Here is a 17,252-nt window from a genome sequence, read left to right as displayed (position 1 = left end):
AATCAGTAAGAAAAACTAGTCACTTACAGAAGGAGACACTGAGTAATAAATAGAAATTTGAACAAAGCATGCTACATAAAGGAGGTAGTTATACACAGATCATATAACTAGCAAGATATGTACAAAATATTTATTTCCCCCATTAACTTTATAAAAAATGAGCTTGACATTTCAGCATTTGATATGACAATACTAAATTCATTTCAGTATTTGCTCACTAGAATAGCTGAGATTACAACTGCTACATTACCTTTCCAGTCACTGTTTCATCCATAACAAATCCAGACAGCTTTTCTGTTTTTTTTTTTTTTTTTAAGTAACATCAGTTTTTGAATATAAGGCATTGAGCGTTCTTCAGCACTACATTAATATCCTTTAAGCATCGCAGAAAACAAGAAACATAACATCTGCTATTTACCATAGAAAGGAACAAAACCAAACTTAACTGTTCAAAGCATGGAGCTGTTAACTTGTAAAGCCACTTTTGAATTGCAATCCTTTTTTAAAAAAGGGTATTTCACAATTATGCTATGCTGTAAGCTTTGTAGCTTTCCAGAAAGCATGAATACTTTTTCTTCTGGAAATTCCCTACTATTTCACAGAGCTGCAGTTAGGAATACAGAACAATTGACTCTACCAGTTGCTATAGGATTTAAAGATTGATTTGGAGAACAGGGCACACATATCTCCTTCAATTTACCAGTGGAACATTTTAACGTTTGCAATTCAAAGCATGCACTCCAGTGGCTAATAAACGCGTCCTGGTGGAGAAGTCTATACTGAGTCACAAGGAGGCTCCTTGAGCATCTCTTTTCCACTTAGATTTTCTGCTTTAACACTTTTTAGTTAAGGGAGTTATTTAAATTAAAGTATTATTAAGTTCTAAGGTACTAAAAGGTTAGAACTCTCATCTCATTGGAGAAGTTGATCATGAAAACTTTATGCTCAGATGCATTATAAGGTCTCATTCAAAGCTCTCTGGATTCTACTAAATAATAAGCAACCTGACCTATACTCTAAAGTACGGACAGTACAAATATTTACATGAGAGGGACAGTATTTACAGTCAGATCCTGGCTATTTCTGATTCTTTTTAACCTACAGATAATCCTCTACGGTTTCCAAGAACCTGAGCCTTCTTCTTTTTTCTCTCCTGCTCATGCTTCTCCCGCCTTTCTTCCCTGAAGGAAAAAAAGGAAAGAGACCATATCAAATTATGTTAAAGGCAGAGACACAAGCAACATAAGGAATATGAAGGTGACCAAGGCTTGACATCTATTTAACAATGTGCTGCATTAGCCATGCACAAAGAGAACAGTTCCATTTTGAATCAAATCTAAACAGACAAGTACTTCTGCTTAGACGTACAGGTCTAACATTCAAGGTAACAGCTTGTCAATATTCATTTTCTTTTGAGATGAAGGCAAGTATCCAAATGCTAGAATTGGAAGCTCTCATAGAATAAAAATCTATCAGATTCACAGTTGCATCTTTTTTGGCCTTTGTGATACTGGACAGGTATTGGAGGCCAAAGTGAATACAGAAGTATTCTTTTGTGAACTGTGCAAGTTAATGCTAAAAAAAATAAGTGAGCTATCACGTTATTTTAAATAACACTGTTCGTAAAGAGCTAATGTTGTACTAACCTTGTCTGGAGATGTGGCTGTTTGTAATCTTTCTTACGTGAAGAGATGTTGCTACTGACAGACTTATTTATGGCAGTATTTTCTTTACTTTCTCCCCAAGGTTTTAATCGTCCTAAAAGTCAGAGGCAAAGACAGACTACTGAATTACTACAGTTTAGTACTTATGTGCTTAACTTATTGTGAATTTTATACTAGCTAGCTTGTTCTTTGCTGGCTGCCTGTGAGACAAAATGCCTCTTCAGTTGTATTATTATTTTCACCAGCCCATTTCTTATGGGTAGTTTTCCAGGTAACAGTAATTACACAAAGAACATTTCAGATGCTTTGCTTCTCCCACAAATATGCACTTTTAATAAAGAACCAATCCTTTACACAATAAGGGTTTTTATCTCAAATTCCTTGTACATACATATATTCAGTGCAATACATGGAAGTTTATTCCTGTATTCATGGGATTTTGTTCATAAAGACATTTTTCAGTAGTGAGGCTCTTAAAGCATGCATCATGTAGAAATTTAACAACAGCCCACAAACTACTTGGAAATCTCAAGAAAAAGGGACAGGGAAAATAAACAAAAGATGACTTAATACACAACATGATACAGCAAAGCGGCTCAGTGCTTAATTTTATGAGCATTTTAGTAAGTGATATGACCAATAAAGGATCACTGTACCTTTATGTGGTTGATAACGAAGTGGCCTTGAGAGACTTGCTTTGAGATCAAATGTCTTCTTTGTGCTTGTGGGCTCTGCAGAGTGAGCTGCAAACTTGAAGGGGGTAACAGCTACAAAAGGCATCAAAATGTTGTACTTACTAAGCGTAGTAAGAACATACTTTCCAACTTTATACGTAAGTAGATAAGCGAGGACCACGGTACAACTCTGAAGAACAAAGAGCCATTAAATGCCACCTTCTGCTACCACTGAAGACAATATCATACAGATACAGCTTACTGGACATAGGGAAATTTCAGATCCAGCGAGAGCAAGAGTTGTGAAATATTAACCTTTTTGCTCTGATTTTAAATAGCATCCTGGCAAGCAACAGATCTGTTCGATCTCAAGACGGATTTGGTGGTTCTCAAGCTAGTCTGGAAACCCCAGATTCACTGATCACACTGAAGCTTACATTCGTCTGAGATTTCATTGAAATACATTCAAAAGCATGTGAAATACTTAATGGTATGTTCTCAATAGTAACTGCTCACTGTAGATGCAAGAGGAACAGTCTACAACCATAGATAAGTAAGTGACTCAATTACAAGGCAATGCACAAAGCCTTTGTGTGAGGTCCACATGGGAGAAAACTCCATGTTGCTATCAGTCATCAAATACCTGACTGCTCTAAGGAGGGCGCACACCATTTTTGTCTTTCTTGCCACTTTGCTTACAAGTTTGTCATAAACTGCTTACTTCTGTATCAGAGGTGCATGTTATGTGGCTTATATAAACAGACTGTTCAAGTTGCGTGATTTTTCAAGTTACATGATTTTATGCAACTTTAGTTTAAGTTATGATTTAAGATGTTATTTTTGAGCCCAGTGCCTTTTAAGGCAGTACCTTTTGTGTCTTAAACCATAACCCGAGACCATATCTTAAAAGTAAGTTTCTATAAGTCTTGCCCTTATCTGCTTTTAAGGATAAAGGACACTGGCAACAGTTTTTTTCCTGAGCTTATTCATATTCTTTTGGGATACAAATCATGGCTTTTACAAGAAGAATTGGGATACCACAAGAGACTTTAACATGACCAAACAATCCCAGATATAGATCCATGTATGTTTCCAGTCCTTCAGAGCAAATTGATTGGTTTCCTAGTCTCTGTACACTTATTTGGAAGCAAATGGATTTTCATATTTAAAAAAGTATTCTTGTGGAACATATCAGCTTCAGATCAGCAGTGGAACCCCCACCTGCCACCCCAAAAAATACCAAAATTGTCATACAGCAAGATAGGTAGCATAGGTCAAGAACTTGGAGTTGATGTACCTGGTGATGCCAGGATATCAACTGTTAGCAGAGCTGTGGTGGTGCAGATTACTAATGATCAGAAGAATTCCACTTTCCTGCATACAGGGTTTTGAATTCTGACCTAACTAGGGTTGCTGAGGCTGATAATACCAGTTTGTCCTAAAACACAGCTAGATAACTGGTGCACACCCGTCCCACAAGGAGAATGAGACCTCTGAGAAGGCATCAGCAACACCTCCCACTGCAGGAATCTCCCCATACGAGTTATGTCAACCTTTTCCTATGCAATCCATAAAGGTCCAGAACTTTTTCTATCCCCCACAGGCTTTTCTGTAGGTAGCTAGGTATTCAGAGTCTTTATGCTTACTACCTATTCAGATTTTAGCAGCTAAACATTTTAAATACTGGAAACTGAAGGAAATAAACTGCTGCAGTTTCTAAAGAATCAGGCATAAATTAAAGATTGAAATTAAAACACGGGCCTACATTATCTTGAGTTATAAGAATTATATAACCATTCAGTACAAGTAAGTCTTGATGCAAAAAAAATTTGCCATCCACTTTACCCTTTGATGCAGCCAGATCATTATTTCTTGTATCCTTCTTGCTGTCTTTCCTACTTAAGAGTTTGCAGCTCTTCTGGCTATCAGGTGTGCAGAACTCCTCTAAATATGGAGACATTCTAGATGGAGTCTTGGTAAGAGAGCGCTTATGCTCGTTATCTTTTGTGGCTTCTGAGAACCTGAAAGTTATTAGAAAAGTAAGGACAAAAATAAGTCACCTACAAGGAAAGTAAGCCATGTTACAGAACACAAAAGGAGCAAAAGTTGCATTTTATAAGTTGGAAGTTTTTCTGTATATAAGATGTTCACAGCTAACACAAATTACACTGAAAATACCTTTGCTGACAATTTTCAGCTTGTGATCCAACATTAAAATTCTTACTGTTACTTACAGCTATTAAAGAGCTAACTGTTGTTTTGGAGAGAAAAAGTATTTGGGTGCAATAAGCTAGTAGATTTCTTTACCAACCTATGCAGCTTACTTAATCTTTGGATTCTTTAGTAAAACATTATGATTTATAAACATTATTAGAGTTTTCAAATTCAGAAGTTAAAAAAATAACTAAACAGAACTCTAGATCCGTGAGGAGAGAATGGAAATTCTAGTCAAAACACAAACTACCTGTATACCTAGACATGTGTGTGTGCTGTGTGTGTAAATACTCACACACTTTTTAACGTGTGAGCATGTGAAACAAAATTCAAAAGCTTGCATGAATTAATAAGTCCTATCTATAATCTTACTGAGCTGAAAGCCTGCAAGATATGGAAAAAGCAGCAAGTTTATTATTAAGACCTATATTTTGAGGGCTAGGAAGTTTATGAATGAAGTGCAGCTTGCAAGATCTAGCTCAGCACATTTTTGGACAAACGAAATGGAAGTAAATTCTGAAACCATTGTTTCATTTTACATAATGCTAAGAATCAAGTAGGGCTGCAGTGGAAAAAAGTATGCAATTACTAAAAGGTAGAATATTATTTTCATTTGATGATTACGCTGTATCATTTTTCAACAGAGATAACAAGATTGGATTAATAGAAGGAAAGCATGGAAATCAAAATTGTCACATACAAAATAGAAACAAAGCCAGCAAGAATGAAGTAGATATTGCAAGGGACTCTCAACCTTGGTCTCTGAGCAGCAAAAGAACTAGCATGCAAAGATTACAAGTTTCATAGTTATTTATATTAGTTATACTGACACATAGGGCAGAAAAAAAACAAAAAATCCTTTCTTCAGAGACAAAAAAGTGTCCCAGCAACTATAAACTTGGCACACAAGTGTTAAAAAGTAAGTGTTATCAGAAAAATGCGAAGTAATGCAACAGAGACACAGGATTAACCTGATATTATTAGCAGGGTAAGAAGGACAAGGGTAAAATTTAGAATGTCTAAATCTGAACTTCAGCTAGTGTGAAAAGTCAGGTAAGTGGGAGAAAGCTGGCATTAGTAAAACAGTCGGTAACTGGCAAAGAAAATAGTAGATAGAATGACTTTCACTGAGAGAAAACTGGGCAAAAGAACATTTATCAATAGGGTACCATTAAAGACTATACTTTCAATTCCTTAATTTTTTTTTGTTCAAGACTCCAGAAAAATTAGTAATAAGCTAATAAAGCTTACTGATAACAAAAATTCAGGAGACATTAACATAATTGTATATTAGATTACTGTGTAGGAATAATGAAGTGTGCATTATGTTTTAAAAGGAAATTAGATCAGGTTTAATAGCATCAAGTATGAGTTCATTCATTTAGCAATCCATTATGACTTTCTGGTGTCAGTTTGGTTCCCATGTGCTAGAAGCAATCTGCTTATATTAGTTGATTACAAGATGAGGCCCTACTCTGATAAGTGGACAGACACAAAAAGCACCCAAAAGATCCCCAATGAGTCCATTGCAAGACTCGTCTGTGATACTGCATACAGTTTTGGCTAAGTCATTCCAAAGATGTATCAATTCCTATATAAGAGAGACTATTAAGTTGCCTGACAAAATGGAATACCTACACAGTAAGAGAAGAAAAATAATTCAGCTTGGTTGGCTTAGCAAAATGAAAGCTGAAAGAGGCAAAATTCTTCTACAATCAGGTATCAAGATGAAGAATCAAAATAGTATTAGTATAGTAAAGCTTAAACCAGCCCTAAAGTTAGGTTGAAAGGTAGAAATCAGAATTAACCTTGTGTAGGTCATGTTTGGAACAAAAACATAGTAGTCAAATCACAGTCAATGTTTATTATTTTAGGTGGATCATATCAAATTGCTCACTGTTAGCTTTGGTTTGTTCTTTTTACCTGACATTCATTTTGGTTGTGGAGAGGACTGAAGGATTAAATGAAGATTTCCTAGATAAAATACTTTGACTTGCAGTGTTCAGCAAACTGCGTGGTGAGCGTCGGAGGTTACTGGGAGTGCAGGTGGCAGACAATCTACCTCTTTCTGGATTTGGGCTGAATAAAAACGTTTTGCCAACAGTATGTTTCTAGGGAAAAGCAAATCACAAATTAATATACTTCACTAAAAGTTTAGTCACAAATGTATCTAAGAGGAAGGGAAAATACACAATGAATCAGAAGCATACAGTCTCTTATGTTTTTAAAGGGGGAAGAGTGGGAAAGGGAAAAACATTTTACACGCAGTTTTTTATATTATTAAAGTGATATGAAAACATATACCTTAGAATTGCTATGTGGAAGGCCTTTTTCTGATGCCCTTAAATGATTAGATTTTTTGGCCAGCACCTGCCAAAAATAATTTGTCTGAAGCACGCATTAAGCATACACCATATGCCACAGAAAAGAGAAACGCAACTTTCAGGAGTTTCAGTGTTACATTTTGATATATACATTGACATTCATTGATACATTGCAATTGCTCTTATAGTATCTGCCACACCCTGAAAGAGGCCCTTTTGCAGTTTTCACATGTGTAAGAACCGAGAATCAGGGACATTGAAAGCAACATACATTACATGTATTTTAAAGAATTTGTAGGTAGGCATTGCACAAAGGCTCTTTAAGGCACAAAAACACAGCGTTTAATCCCTGCTTTTTGAAGAACCATCCATCCTCTTTAGTTCTGCATCAATTCAGACACTTGTTAACAAAAGTTCCAGGAGATCCTTCACAGAAGTAATTGTGGCAGGTTTTTTTACTCAAAACTGACAAGTTGTTTATTGGTTTCTGCAACCATTTATAACCATACACCATTAATATACAACTTTAATATTAAAAACATAGCTACAGAATTTATATGCAAATAAGTATATAGAACTATTTATGTAGGACTCCAGTTCAAGTCTCACCAATGCTGTGATATTCCATCGCACATATACAAAACCAGCTTCTTACTGCTCTAGAGACCCTGAAGGAATTTTTACAGAGAGATTTTGTGGAAATAAACACAGGAACGATGGATGTCTGTCCTGTGTTAGCACTTACCTTGACTTCATTGAGTGAACTGCTGCAGTTTTCAATCATTTTTTTCTTCCTCTCAATGTAGTCAGCAATAGACTCCATTTTCTTGAAGTGAGCCTCATGCAACTTTTTAAAGTCTAAGAAGTTCCAAAAATAAGAAGTCATGCATCTGACAAGCTCCTAAGGAAACTTCCTACCTAACAGAAAAAGCTTGCAACACTTGTAGTTACAACCCCCCCAAAAAGTATCCCTCTAAGTCTGTGTACCCACAGGTACCTAAACAGTACAAACAGCATCTACTTCAACTACATAGTTACATGGTACCTGCTCTAGAGAACTCTAGAAAGAAGGAAGAAAACCCAAAGCTTCCGTTTTCTAGTAATGGAAACATTTTAAGTGAACGTGTTTTATGCAGTAATGAAAGTGAGCTACCTTATAAATACTACAGTTGTGGTATTACTATAGAATGAAAACTAAACGTGCAGGAGTCATAGCATGTCTTCCTACTCTTTGTTATGAAAACTGTGAATGCAAGTATAACATCCAGGAGATACCAAAGTACTCCATAAGCCAGTTTTACAACCTATACTTAATTCATTTACTACTATGAATTTACAAGTGGGAAGCTGTTCCTCAGTGTAACCTTTTGACATTTTCATTTGTTTGCTTTTTAAAGAGAAGGTGGTCTCTTGGTTCAAGCAAAAAAATGGAAGTCTGGTTTGTAAAACCTGTAAGTCGAGTCTCCCTTCATGCAGAGACAACACGTTCTATTTACAAAGGTGGTAGATTCTCTTACTTGGTGTAGTAGCTTTCATTCCTGTTTTCCCAGACCTAGATGCACGGCCTACATATAAAGGAATCTTCCCTCCCGCAGGATGAATATCACCTGGCACAATAAGATTAGACAAAATGATTAGAACTACTGGAAAATACTTTAATGTCATTACAACCCTCTTTAAAACCTTTGTTCTAAAATATATCTTATCTCCTCAAAGCAGCTTTAGGTTTTTAGAAATCACAATCTCAATTGGAATAGGTATGTCCTAAGACTCTCAAAAGCTTTTTAAATGATATTCGAGTAACAGCATGTCGTGACATACTGCAAACCCAGAATGAGTCTGACAGAAAATAGCCTGACATTACTTTCAGTAGTAAAGTATTTTACAGGAGGAGTTAACAAGCAAACTTTGCTTGTGGTAAACAAACACAACCCACAGGTCTTTATCCAAATATTAAGCTCTAAATATTTTTAAAGTTTTTGTACCTGTAAAAATAAACATACTTTGACCAAATTTTCTGCCATTGCCTTATATAGACACAAGAACCTAAGTTATTTTGATCATCTCCGCTCTCAGGCAGGTCTGCTTTTTTTTTTTTTATCTTGCCTGTAGCTTGGTGTTTAGCATAAACACACCATAAAACCAACATACAGAAAATTTCACTAAACGTAGTAATAGTATTTTTCTGTTACACAGCTCTCTTGCTGTCTGAAATTATTGTTAAAAAAGGTCAAAGCAATATGGACACTTATGGTTATGGGGAGAGACTGGCACTGTGCCAAATGTCAGGGTGAAATTCATTATAATGTTGCCTTAGCCAAAGCATCCTCTACATATATTATTGCATCTGCTTTTAAAAGAAACTTAATTGAAAACTCTCATTTTTGTAATTTTTAAACTGCTTTAGAGATGGCCTCCAATAAGAATGTCCTTTAAATGCTATGGAACAGCAAGGTTATCCTTAATACATCTCAAGGACTATTTACATCTAGTCTAACAGGAGCAAATAATGGGATGTATCTGAAAAATTATTGTGAATCTGTCAAATAAAATTGGGAAGAAAAATTTATTTCCTCTTCAGGTCAGCTGCATGCACAAAGGAATAGGAAAGTGAGTCTGTATTTTGTCAGCATCATGTTTGAAGATCTAAAAAGAACTACCAGATATAAAAGTGGTCCACCATAACACACTCAGATAATGTTTGGCAGTGTAAATGAACAAACAAGGGTTGTCTTTATGTCTTTTAATACCCATTTTACTCCTGAGAAGGAAGTAACAAAACCCATTCATGAGTAGAAAAAGGAAACACGAGGAAGGGAACTCTCCCTTCCTTGCTACTCAGTTCCTTTAAAAAGTGGCATCTCAGGGGTATTCCAGAAGGCACAGATCCTAAACAAAGTACAAGAATTAAATACACTCAGACCTTCAAGAACGCTTTCACTGAAAATATTTCATTGGTCCAAATTTCCGAAGTCAAAATTAGCAGAACTACTACATTGCAGAATTTGTGGAATTGTTTTATAATGTGTTAGATAAATAAACAGGCCCAAATGTCAGATTCTTCTCTGGCATCCTCAAAAAGGTACAGATCACCAGACATGTCACAAAAAAAAATCTTTGCAGACAACAAAATAACCAGAAAATGTATTTGAATTACTGTGAATGACTAAAGTTACTTTTATGGAAGTTATTACTCACATTCCACTCCAGTACTTTTAATAGAAGTCTTCCCTGGTTGATCCTTCTCCCCAGTAGCCATCCCTGGATTTTCAATAGCTCTCTTTTTAATTACTGGTTCCTCATTTTGGAATACCATCTGTCCCTTTTCATGCTCACCATGGGGCACTTCATTTTCTTTCATTTCAGAATGTTCCTGCCATTAAGCATACTTCATTTAAACTGTTTGTTACAACTGGATATAAGGAAAAGATTTCGTTCTAAGAGCAGTTGTTTAGTGGAATAAATTGCCCAGAGAGGTTGTATAGCCTCCATCCTCAGAGGTTTACAAGACCGGATTAGATAAAGCCCCAACTTCATAGCTGACCCTGCTTTTAGCAGGAGATTGAACAAGAGACTTTCTCAAGTCCAACCTGAATTAACCTAGGAAATACTTATTCTGTTATTGCACAAACAGACCTGTATTAGAAAGCTTTTACCCACACAGTTCTAACATTTTAGCATAAATTGCCTCTGTTGACAAAGTGCAACTATCTGCAAGTAAAAATAAATTCACTGGCTATGTTGCTTTTTATTTCTGTAGCTTTGGTTACTGTAGGCTTTTGCTTATTTAGACATGCTGCAGAAAGATTAACACCTCTCATTTTCCGATTTCCCTCTAACGGTACCATTATATTTTTCACACAGTTCAGAGTTCACCCACCACTTGCGCATTATACTAGAGAAAAATAATTCTATCCCCATATCACCCTGAAATCTCTCCTCCATCAGTCATACAACCCACGAATATGTACATACATACATACACTTACATTAAAACACACTGACAGCAGTGAGAATTTTAAGAAAAAGGTTTGGGCAATCATCCAGTTTCTGTGAATCTTTTCTATATCAAAAAATGCCAATAGCTTCATTTTAGATAAATCCTGCAAGCAGTCTAATGTTCAGATGAATACCATGATGAACCAGTGAAAGCAGTCCTACATCCAGTGTTTGGGATGATATCTCTCTCTGAGGAATTTAATTTCCTTTCTTGGACTAACTACTAATGGACTAATGTTATGGAATAGCACATGGTAAAGTTATACTAAATTAGTGGTATAAAGTACAGAAGACCAGTACTAGTACACCTGCATACAAAAACCCAAATGTTACCTATTAAAATGGTAGTAGGATGAATCAAGCATGTTTCACTTATCGTTTATTGGGGAGATCCACACAGACACACACAAAACCATGCAATACAAGTCACCTCTTTCTCAGCAGAGCGCCCTGTAGTTTCTTCACTGGTTTTAATTTCCTCACTGGAATTCTTCTTTTTTCTGGTTGCTTTCTTTTCTTTACATCTTTTTGTGACAAAACACACTGGATCAGGTTTAAATTCCTTCTGACAGCTCAATTCATCAGAGTTCATGGAAGCAGATGCACTTTTTTCAGCATCCTGTGTCAGAAAAGTACCATGATGTGTAACTTATCTGATATACATCAGATACGCCAAAGAGACAGCTTCAACATTACTATTGGAAAGGGCATTTCACACAGAAGAAAACAGTAGTATACATTTAAGTAGCACAGTAATTAGCAAAATAGCAATATCTAAATTTCCTTAACATCAAAGCTGGTTGTTTTCCAAACTTAAAATGCTACAGAATAAACCTGTACTTCTTTTCAGTCAGACACTATAAAAAACATAATACTTGAAACCTGACTCAAATGACGCTGCAACCCTTCCCAAGTTTGTGAAGATTATCCCATAGAAAGGTTCATGCATAAGGAAAGGGGAAATAAGTGGGAGACTCTTCCATGCTAGTTAAAAATAAGCTTACACCATTTCCTGATGATTTTAGAGAAGCAAGTTATAAAGGAAAAATTTAAACATAGTTGTTTTAGAAGAAGTGGTTACCAACTTATTTTTTTAATCAAAAGTAAAAAAAACGCGCAATGAAGTAATTCAGCTCACAGAAATCTTGAAAAAAATACATAGAAAGTAAACATCATGGTTGTATTGCTTTTGTAATGTCAACGTAAGTAAATTGTAATAGATATAAAATGCTTTGAGATTAGTCAGTACAGCACAAAAGTATTTAAATTCATTTTGCATGCCTAAATGAAAGGGACTAGTGTCTGGAGATAAACAGGCAAAATTAAGATTCGTTCAATGGAATTTAAACATAACTGTTCATAGGGAATAATTCTGTGTGGATGCTAAAAATACCTTGTTAATTTTAATGGGTGGAAGGACTAAAAATACATTGTTAAATTAACAGCTGGAAGGCAGCCAGCTTTCAGCCATATGGGAGGCCGCTTCAAGTATTCATACAGCTGTTTCTATCAGTACAAGTGCATTAAACTAAAAGCACTATTTAAAAAAGTATTTTTTTATTACTATTCGCATCACACTAAAACCAATGTTCATTACAAGCTGTGCTCTACTAGTTACAAAGCTAAATCTTTCTTTCTGAAAAAGAATGGCTACTTTATCATCTATTACCATATTTTCATTTTCTTCTTTTCTTCCTTGAAAGTGTTGCTTCAGTGCTTTCAACAGTTTGTCTCCCTGGAGAGAAATCAAAACAACAAACGAACCAAATATTGCATTAAGTCATCAAACAAAAACTGCATAAACCCAACTACAGCCTATAAATCAATCCAACAAATAAACGGAATATTTGCTGAATCCAACAGAATGCTTAAGGTATGCTTGGAGAGAAGCAACTGTCTCGCTCTGCTCTCTCTCTTTAGCTCTACTCAAAGCCTCACTTTGAGTATTGTATACAGTTTTAAGTGTCGCAATATAAGAAAGACATAAAACTATTAGAGTATCCAAAGGAGGGCTACAAAGGTGGTGAAGGGTCTATAGGGCAATATGTATAAGGAGCAGTTGAGGTCACTTGGCTTGTTGGACCCAGAGCAGAGGAGGCTGAGGGGAGGCTTCCTGACAGCCTGCAGCTTCCTCACAAGGGGGGCAGAGGGGCAGGCACTGAGCTCTGCTCTCTGGGGACAGTGACAGGACCCGAGGGAATGGCATGGAGCTGTGACAGGGGAGGGTCAGGCTGGATATCAGGAAAAGCTTCTTCACCGAGAGGGTGGTTAGGCACCAGAACAGGTACAAGAATTTTTGTATGTATACCACCAAGTACAAGAACTTTTTGGACGACACTCTCAGACACGTGGTCTGATTTTGGGGTGGTTCTCCTCCAGCCAGGAATTGAACTTGATACTCCATGGGGGTCCCTTCCAACTCAAGATAATCTAAGATTCTACAATTCAGTCAAATTGAAAAGCACACTTAAGACCCCCAGCTAAACATGCAACGTTTTTTTTTCCCTGAGGACACAAAGACAAGGTTTCCCTGGCCAGGTTTCTTCTGCTCTATCTGCCTTCTAGAAAGTTAACTGTTCACAGCTGAATGAGCCCGTTTCAGCAGCACTGCCCAGCTGAACAGGAATTAAAATCGCACCAAGCTTCGGCAGCAGCTGCTCCTGCCTTGCTCGCGCTACACACAACGCATTCCTCACGTACAATCAGCACTAACAGCAACGGAACAGTTCAGCTGGGAGGGACCTTCAGAGAGTTATTTCCCGACCACCTCAGAGCTAACCGAAAGCCGAAGAGTATTAACGACAGCACTGCCCAAACGCCGCTCGAAGGCCGACAGGCACGGGACGCCCCCGCCTCACGAAGCTGAGGAGAGCACCAACCGACCTCCCCCCCGCTCCTTTAGGCTGTGACCCCCGGCTCCCTCAGCGCTGCCCCCGGCCGCCCCTCGCCTACACCCGCGGCTCGGCCCCCCCAGCCGCGCGGCGCCCCCCGCCTCACCCGGAGGTTGGCCTTGAGGCCGGCGGCCTTGGCGAGCTGCTGGAGCTCCGCGTACTTGAGGGACTCGAGGCGCTGCAGCGCGGGGAGCGCCATAGCGGCCGCGGCCCCAACCGCCGCACTTCGAATCTCGCGCTCAACCGCCGCCCACGCCCCCCCCCCCACGCCGTTCGAACTCGCCCGCCGCGCGCGGCCATTGGCTGGGCGGGGAGAAGGGGGCGGGCCCGCGGGAGGGGAAGCCACCAATAGCGGCGCGGCCGCCGCCGCGCTGGTTTTTTCAAACGCGCCAGGCGCTGCTTGAGCGGGCGCTGGGACGCCCCTTCCCGGCAGCGAGGATTGACACCCCGGCCGCCCAATAGCAACGCGGATTCACCGAGCGCGCTCCAATCGCGAGGCGGGGAGGGCGGTGCGGCACGCTCGGGCGCCGGGCGGGAGAAGATGGCGGTGCGGCGGCAGCTGCGGCGGCTGTTCCAGGAGCCGCACGTCAGCGGCGTCATCACGGTGGAGCGGCCCCCGCCGGCCCCCGCCACCCCGCCAGCCCCCGTCACCCCGCCGGCCCCGCCACCGTCCCCGTCCCCAGCGGAGGCTCCGCTGCGGCAGCGGGGGCTGCGGCCGGAGGACTGCGCCGTGTTCCAGTGCCGCGGGTGCCGGGCGGTGCTGGCGGACTCGCTGCACCTGTGCGCGCAGGAGGAGCGGCGGCTCGGCCTCCTCGCCTGCCTCAGTCAGTGCCGGGGCGGGGTGGGACGGGCAGGGCCGGGCGCGGTTCTCCCGGCTCTCTCTTCTCTCCTCAGGAGTCACCGAAGACGTGGCCTGGGAGGACGCGCTGCTGGTGGGCCTGGAGGGAGCCCTGCTGGGCTGGTGCGTAGCGCGGCCGCCTCGTCTTGTCCGGCTGCTTTCTGTCACAATAAAACGACGCCTTCAGTAAAAAGCTTGATTGTTTTCCTCCTCACGAGGCGATGCTCTGCATTAGCAGGGGGAGCTTTCACATCACCTGTTACAGGTGCAGGCATAGCCCTTATTTCACCACATGCCACACCTGATCTTTACAACTTAAATCTATTTCACCACATATCACATTCGATCTTTACAACCTAAATAATTTTGAGACAAAACGCTGTGGATTTTTATCTCTAATTGCAACTTCAGATATTACACCGATTTTCTTAGACAATGTGCCCAACTTCCCGTGTTCGTATACTCTGTATTATTAAAGGATGAAGCGTTATATTGTATTTTACTGTCCCCATGAAACTGATGATGTCTTCCAACATTTCTCCAGTATCCATACTTTCATAACTTCTGTTTAATAACGTTATTTTTCCATTTTTCCTTTTAGTGCTTACAATGCGTTACACTGTCGGTTGTGTGGCTCGATGGTGGGCTTCATTCTTTATTCTGCATTCAGTAACCTGGCTTATCTCCGAGGCTTATTCTGTTTCTTCAAGGAGAGCATCCTCTGGTGAGTGTCCTGTATGTTGATGGTCAAGGATTTCATGGGAATTTGCAAGTTTTTAAAGCAGGACGTACAACTAGTCTGCAGTTAACAAAAGCTACTTTACTTTTGACTGAGAGCATTGATGTGGGATTTTAATATCCTCTTTGTTTACATTGTTTGTGTTGGCATGACTCCATTTGATTTGCCTTATGCTTTTTGAGTGTCCTCACATTACATCAAAATTTAAATTTAGTTGTTGCTGAAATCTTCTTCAATTCCAGATCCACTTAATTAACATAAGATATCAAAACAGTTCCGCGATAGATGGACTTCATTATAGAAACTGTAAATTATGTTTAGCTGGTAACGTGGGGATTTTATGATTTGAAAGTAACATATTGTTGTTTGTTTTTTTTTTTAGTATTTTCATAATTAATGGAGTACTTTGGGGAAGAATTTTATATCTGATTTAAAATCTTCTTAAATAATCTGTATAAACAAGGAATGCAATTGTGCGGGCTTTTTAACTGTTTTTCTTTTTTTTTTCCCCTTTCCCTATTTGTTTTCTAGCTATCTTTTAAAAAACAAAATAACAATAGAAGCATCTAAGGTGAATTTTCCTGCTTTGACCCTAAAGGAACAACTGGGGAAAGTAAGGTTTCTACATGACTTGTATGGAAAATAGCAAGAAATACTAATATTTTTTGATATTAGCCAAAAATATGGATACAATTACCATATTTGCAGTGCTTAGAACTTATCAAGTTCTATCTAACTTTCTGACAAAAGGTTGTTATTCTTTACTGATTATATATGCTTGTGTGCTACTTAAGTGTTATCAAGAGGGAAAGGGACTTCTTTACATTTTGAAAACAAAAAAAAAAATGCTTTTCTAAATGATTCTAAATATTACCACTTGTGTTGTCCCTGAAATTGAAAAGTCACCATTGAATAATAATAATAAATAAATAAATAACACACACACAAAACTCTGTTGTTGATTTGAAAAGGATTCTAGCAGAGTTGTATTTACAGCTATGTAAGCTCAAAACAGCACAACAACATCAACTTGTAGTTTCAGAGACAACACAAGATCCTCCCTTCTTTTTTGGTATTTAAATTGGTTGTTCTATTCTGTAACATGGTTAGTTGATAACTTAGTAAAGTTTGTCCCATAGCTCAAATATAGTTACTGTGTGTAGGAGACAGCCAATGCATTGGGTGTTTATATGCTTACTTGTTCCTTTTATTCATTATTTATTTTGGTTTCCTTTCTCTAAGCATGAAAATGGGCCCATGACATTACTTACGTTTTGTCATCTTCAAGTGTGTTATCATAACAGATAAGCAGATCGTTCAAAGATCCAGTGTTAGAATAACATTTTTCTCTAGTTTTACTACTTCTATTTTTTTTTCTAGCTGAAAGAAAAGCTTGTGGTGGTCCACATGCGTCTAGAATTGCTGATAAAGAAGATGGAGGAACTGAAGCAAAAGGACACGGCAGAACAGTATGGCTCTGCATCAGATGCAGTTGCCGTAATGCCAGGATATGCAATAGTCAAGACCAACAATAATATGCCACTTGAAGAACTACCTGGGCCGTTTCTGCATCTCTACTGAGTTTGTTCATTATGAGGAAATAATGCAGCAGAACAGGTTTGAGAGAGCTATCTGTCGCTATATCTGTATACAGAAAGAATTGGGACTTAAATGCACCTCTTTATTCTGAGGGGAACACCTGAAAATCTAATGTTCTTAAGCTATGCTCAGAAAAACGCGTAGCTTTTGGCTGCTCCACGAAGCTTAGGCTGTGAGCCACTGCCTTTGATAGATGTGAGCTGTGAAAGCAAGGAACAGTCTTTTCTTCCCCTTTACTTCTGGTCAATCACAGGAACACTGCTCTCCTGAAACTGTGATGATCTTCCTGCTGCCTTCCCTTGGCCAGTCA

General features: G+C 38.9%; 2 protein-coding genes across 3 annotated transcripts; one reads left to right on the top strand and one right to left on the bottom strand.

The window, feature by feature from the left end:
- Positions 1 to 116: 116 nt before the first annotated feature.
- NUSAP1 (nucleolar and spindle associated protein 1) lies at positions 117 to 14,028 on the bottom strand. Of its 2 annotated transcripts, XM_040559512.1 has the most exons (12): positions 13,873 to 14,028; positions 12,545 to 12,610; positions 11,306 to 11,494; positions 10,075 to 10,249; positions 8,394 to 8,483; positions 7,622 to 7,734; positions 6,857 to 6,922; positions 6,476 to 6,663; positions 4,184 to 4,359; positions 2,321 to 2,431; positions 1,647 to 1,758; positions 117 to 1,181 (listed from the first exon to the last, which is right to left on the bottom strand). In XM_040559512.1, the coding sequence occupies exons 1-12, from the start codon at positions 13,963 to 13,965 to the stop codon at positions 1,094 to 1,096; spliced, it is 1,467 nt and encodes a 488-aa protein (XP_040415446.1). In that variant the 5' UTR covers positions 13,966 to 14,028; the 3' UTR covers positions 117 to 1,093. The 2 variants fall into 2 exon arrangements, with proteins under 2 accessions (XP_040415446.1, XP_040415447.1); XM_040559513.1 differs by lacking the exon at positions 6,857 to 6,922.
- OIP5 (Opa interacting protein 5) lies at positions 14,009 to 16,992 on the top strand. The gene is given in 6 exon segments (XM_040559517.1): positions 14,009 to 14,590; positions 14,661 to 14,727; positions 15,206 to 15,328; positions 15,875 to 15,956; positions 16,724 to 16,810; positions 16,812 to 16,992. Coding segments are annotated over 6 exon segments (675 nt in total). The 5' UTR covers positions 14,009 to 14,307; the 3' UTR covers positions 16,845 to 16,992.
- Positions 16,993 to 17,252: the final 260 nt, after the last annotated feature.

Source organism: Cygnus olor, chromosome 5, assembly GCF_009769625.2.
Source record: "Cygnus olor isolate bCygOlo1 chromosome 5, bCygOlo1.pri.v2, whole genome shotgun sequence".
In the NCBI taxonomy this organism is placed as follows: domain Eukaryota; kingdom Metazoa; phylum Chordata; class Aves; order Anseriformes; family Anatidae; genus Cygnus; species Cygnus olor.
The sequence above is the reverse complement of the archived record's forward strand: the minus strand, read 5'-3'. Positions and strand labels throughout refer to the sequence as shown.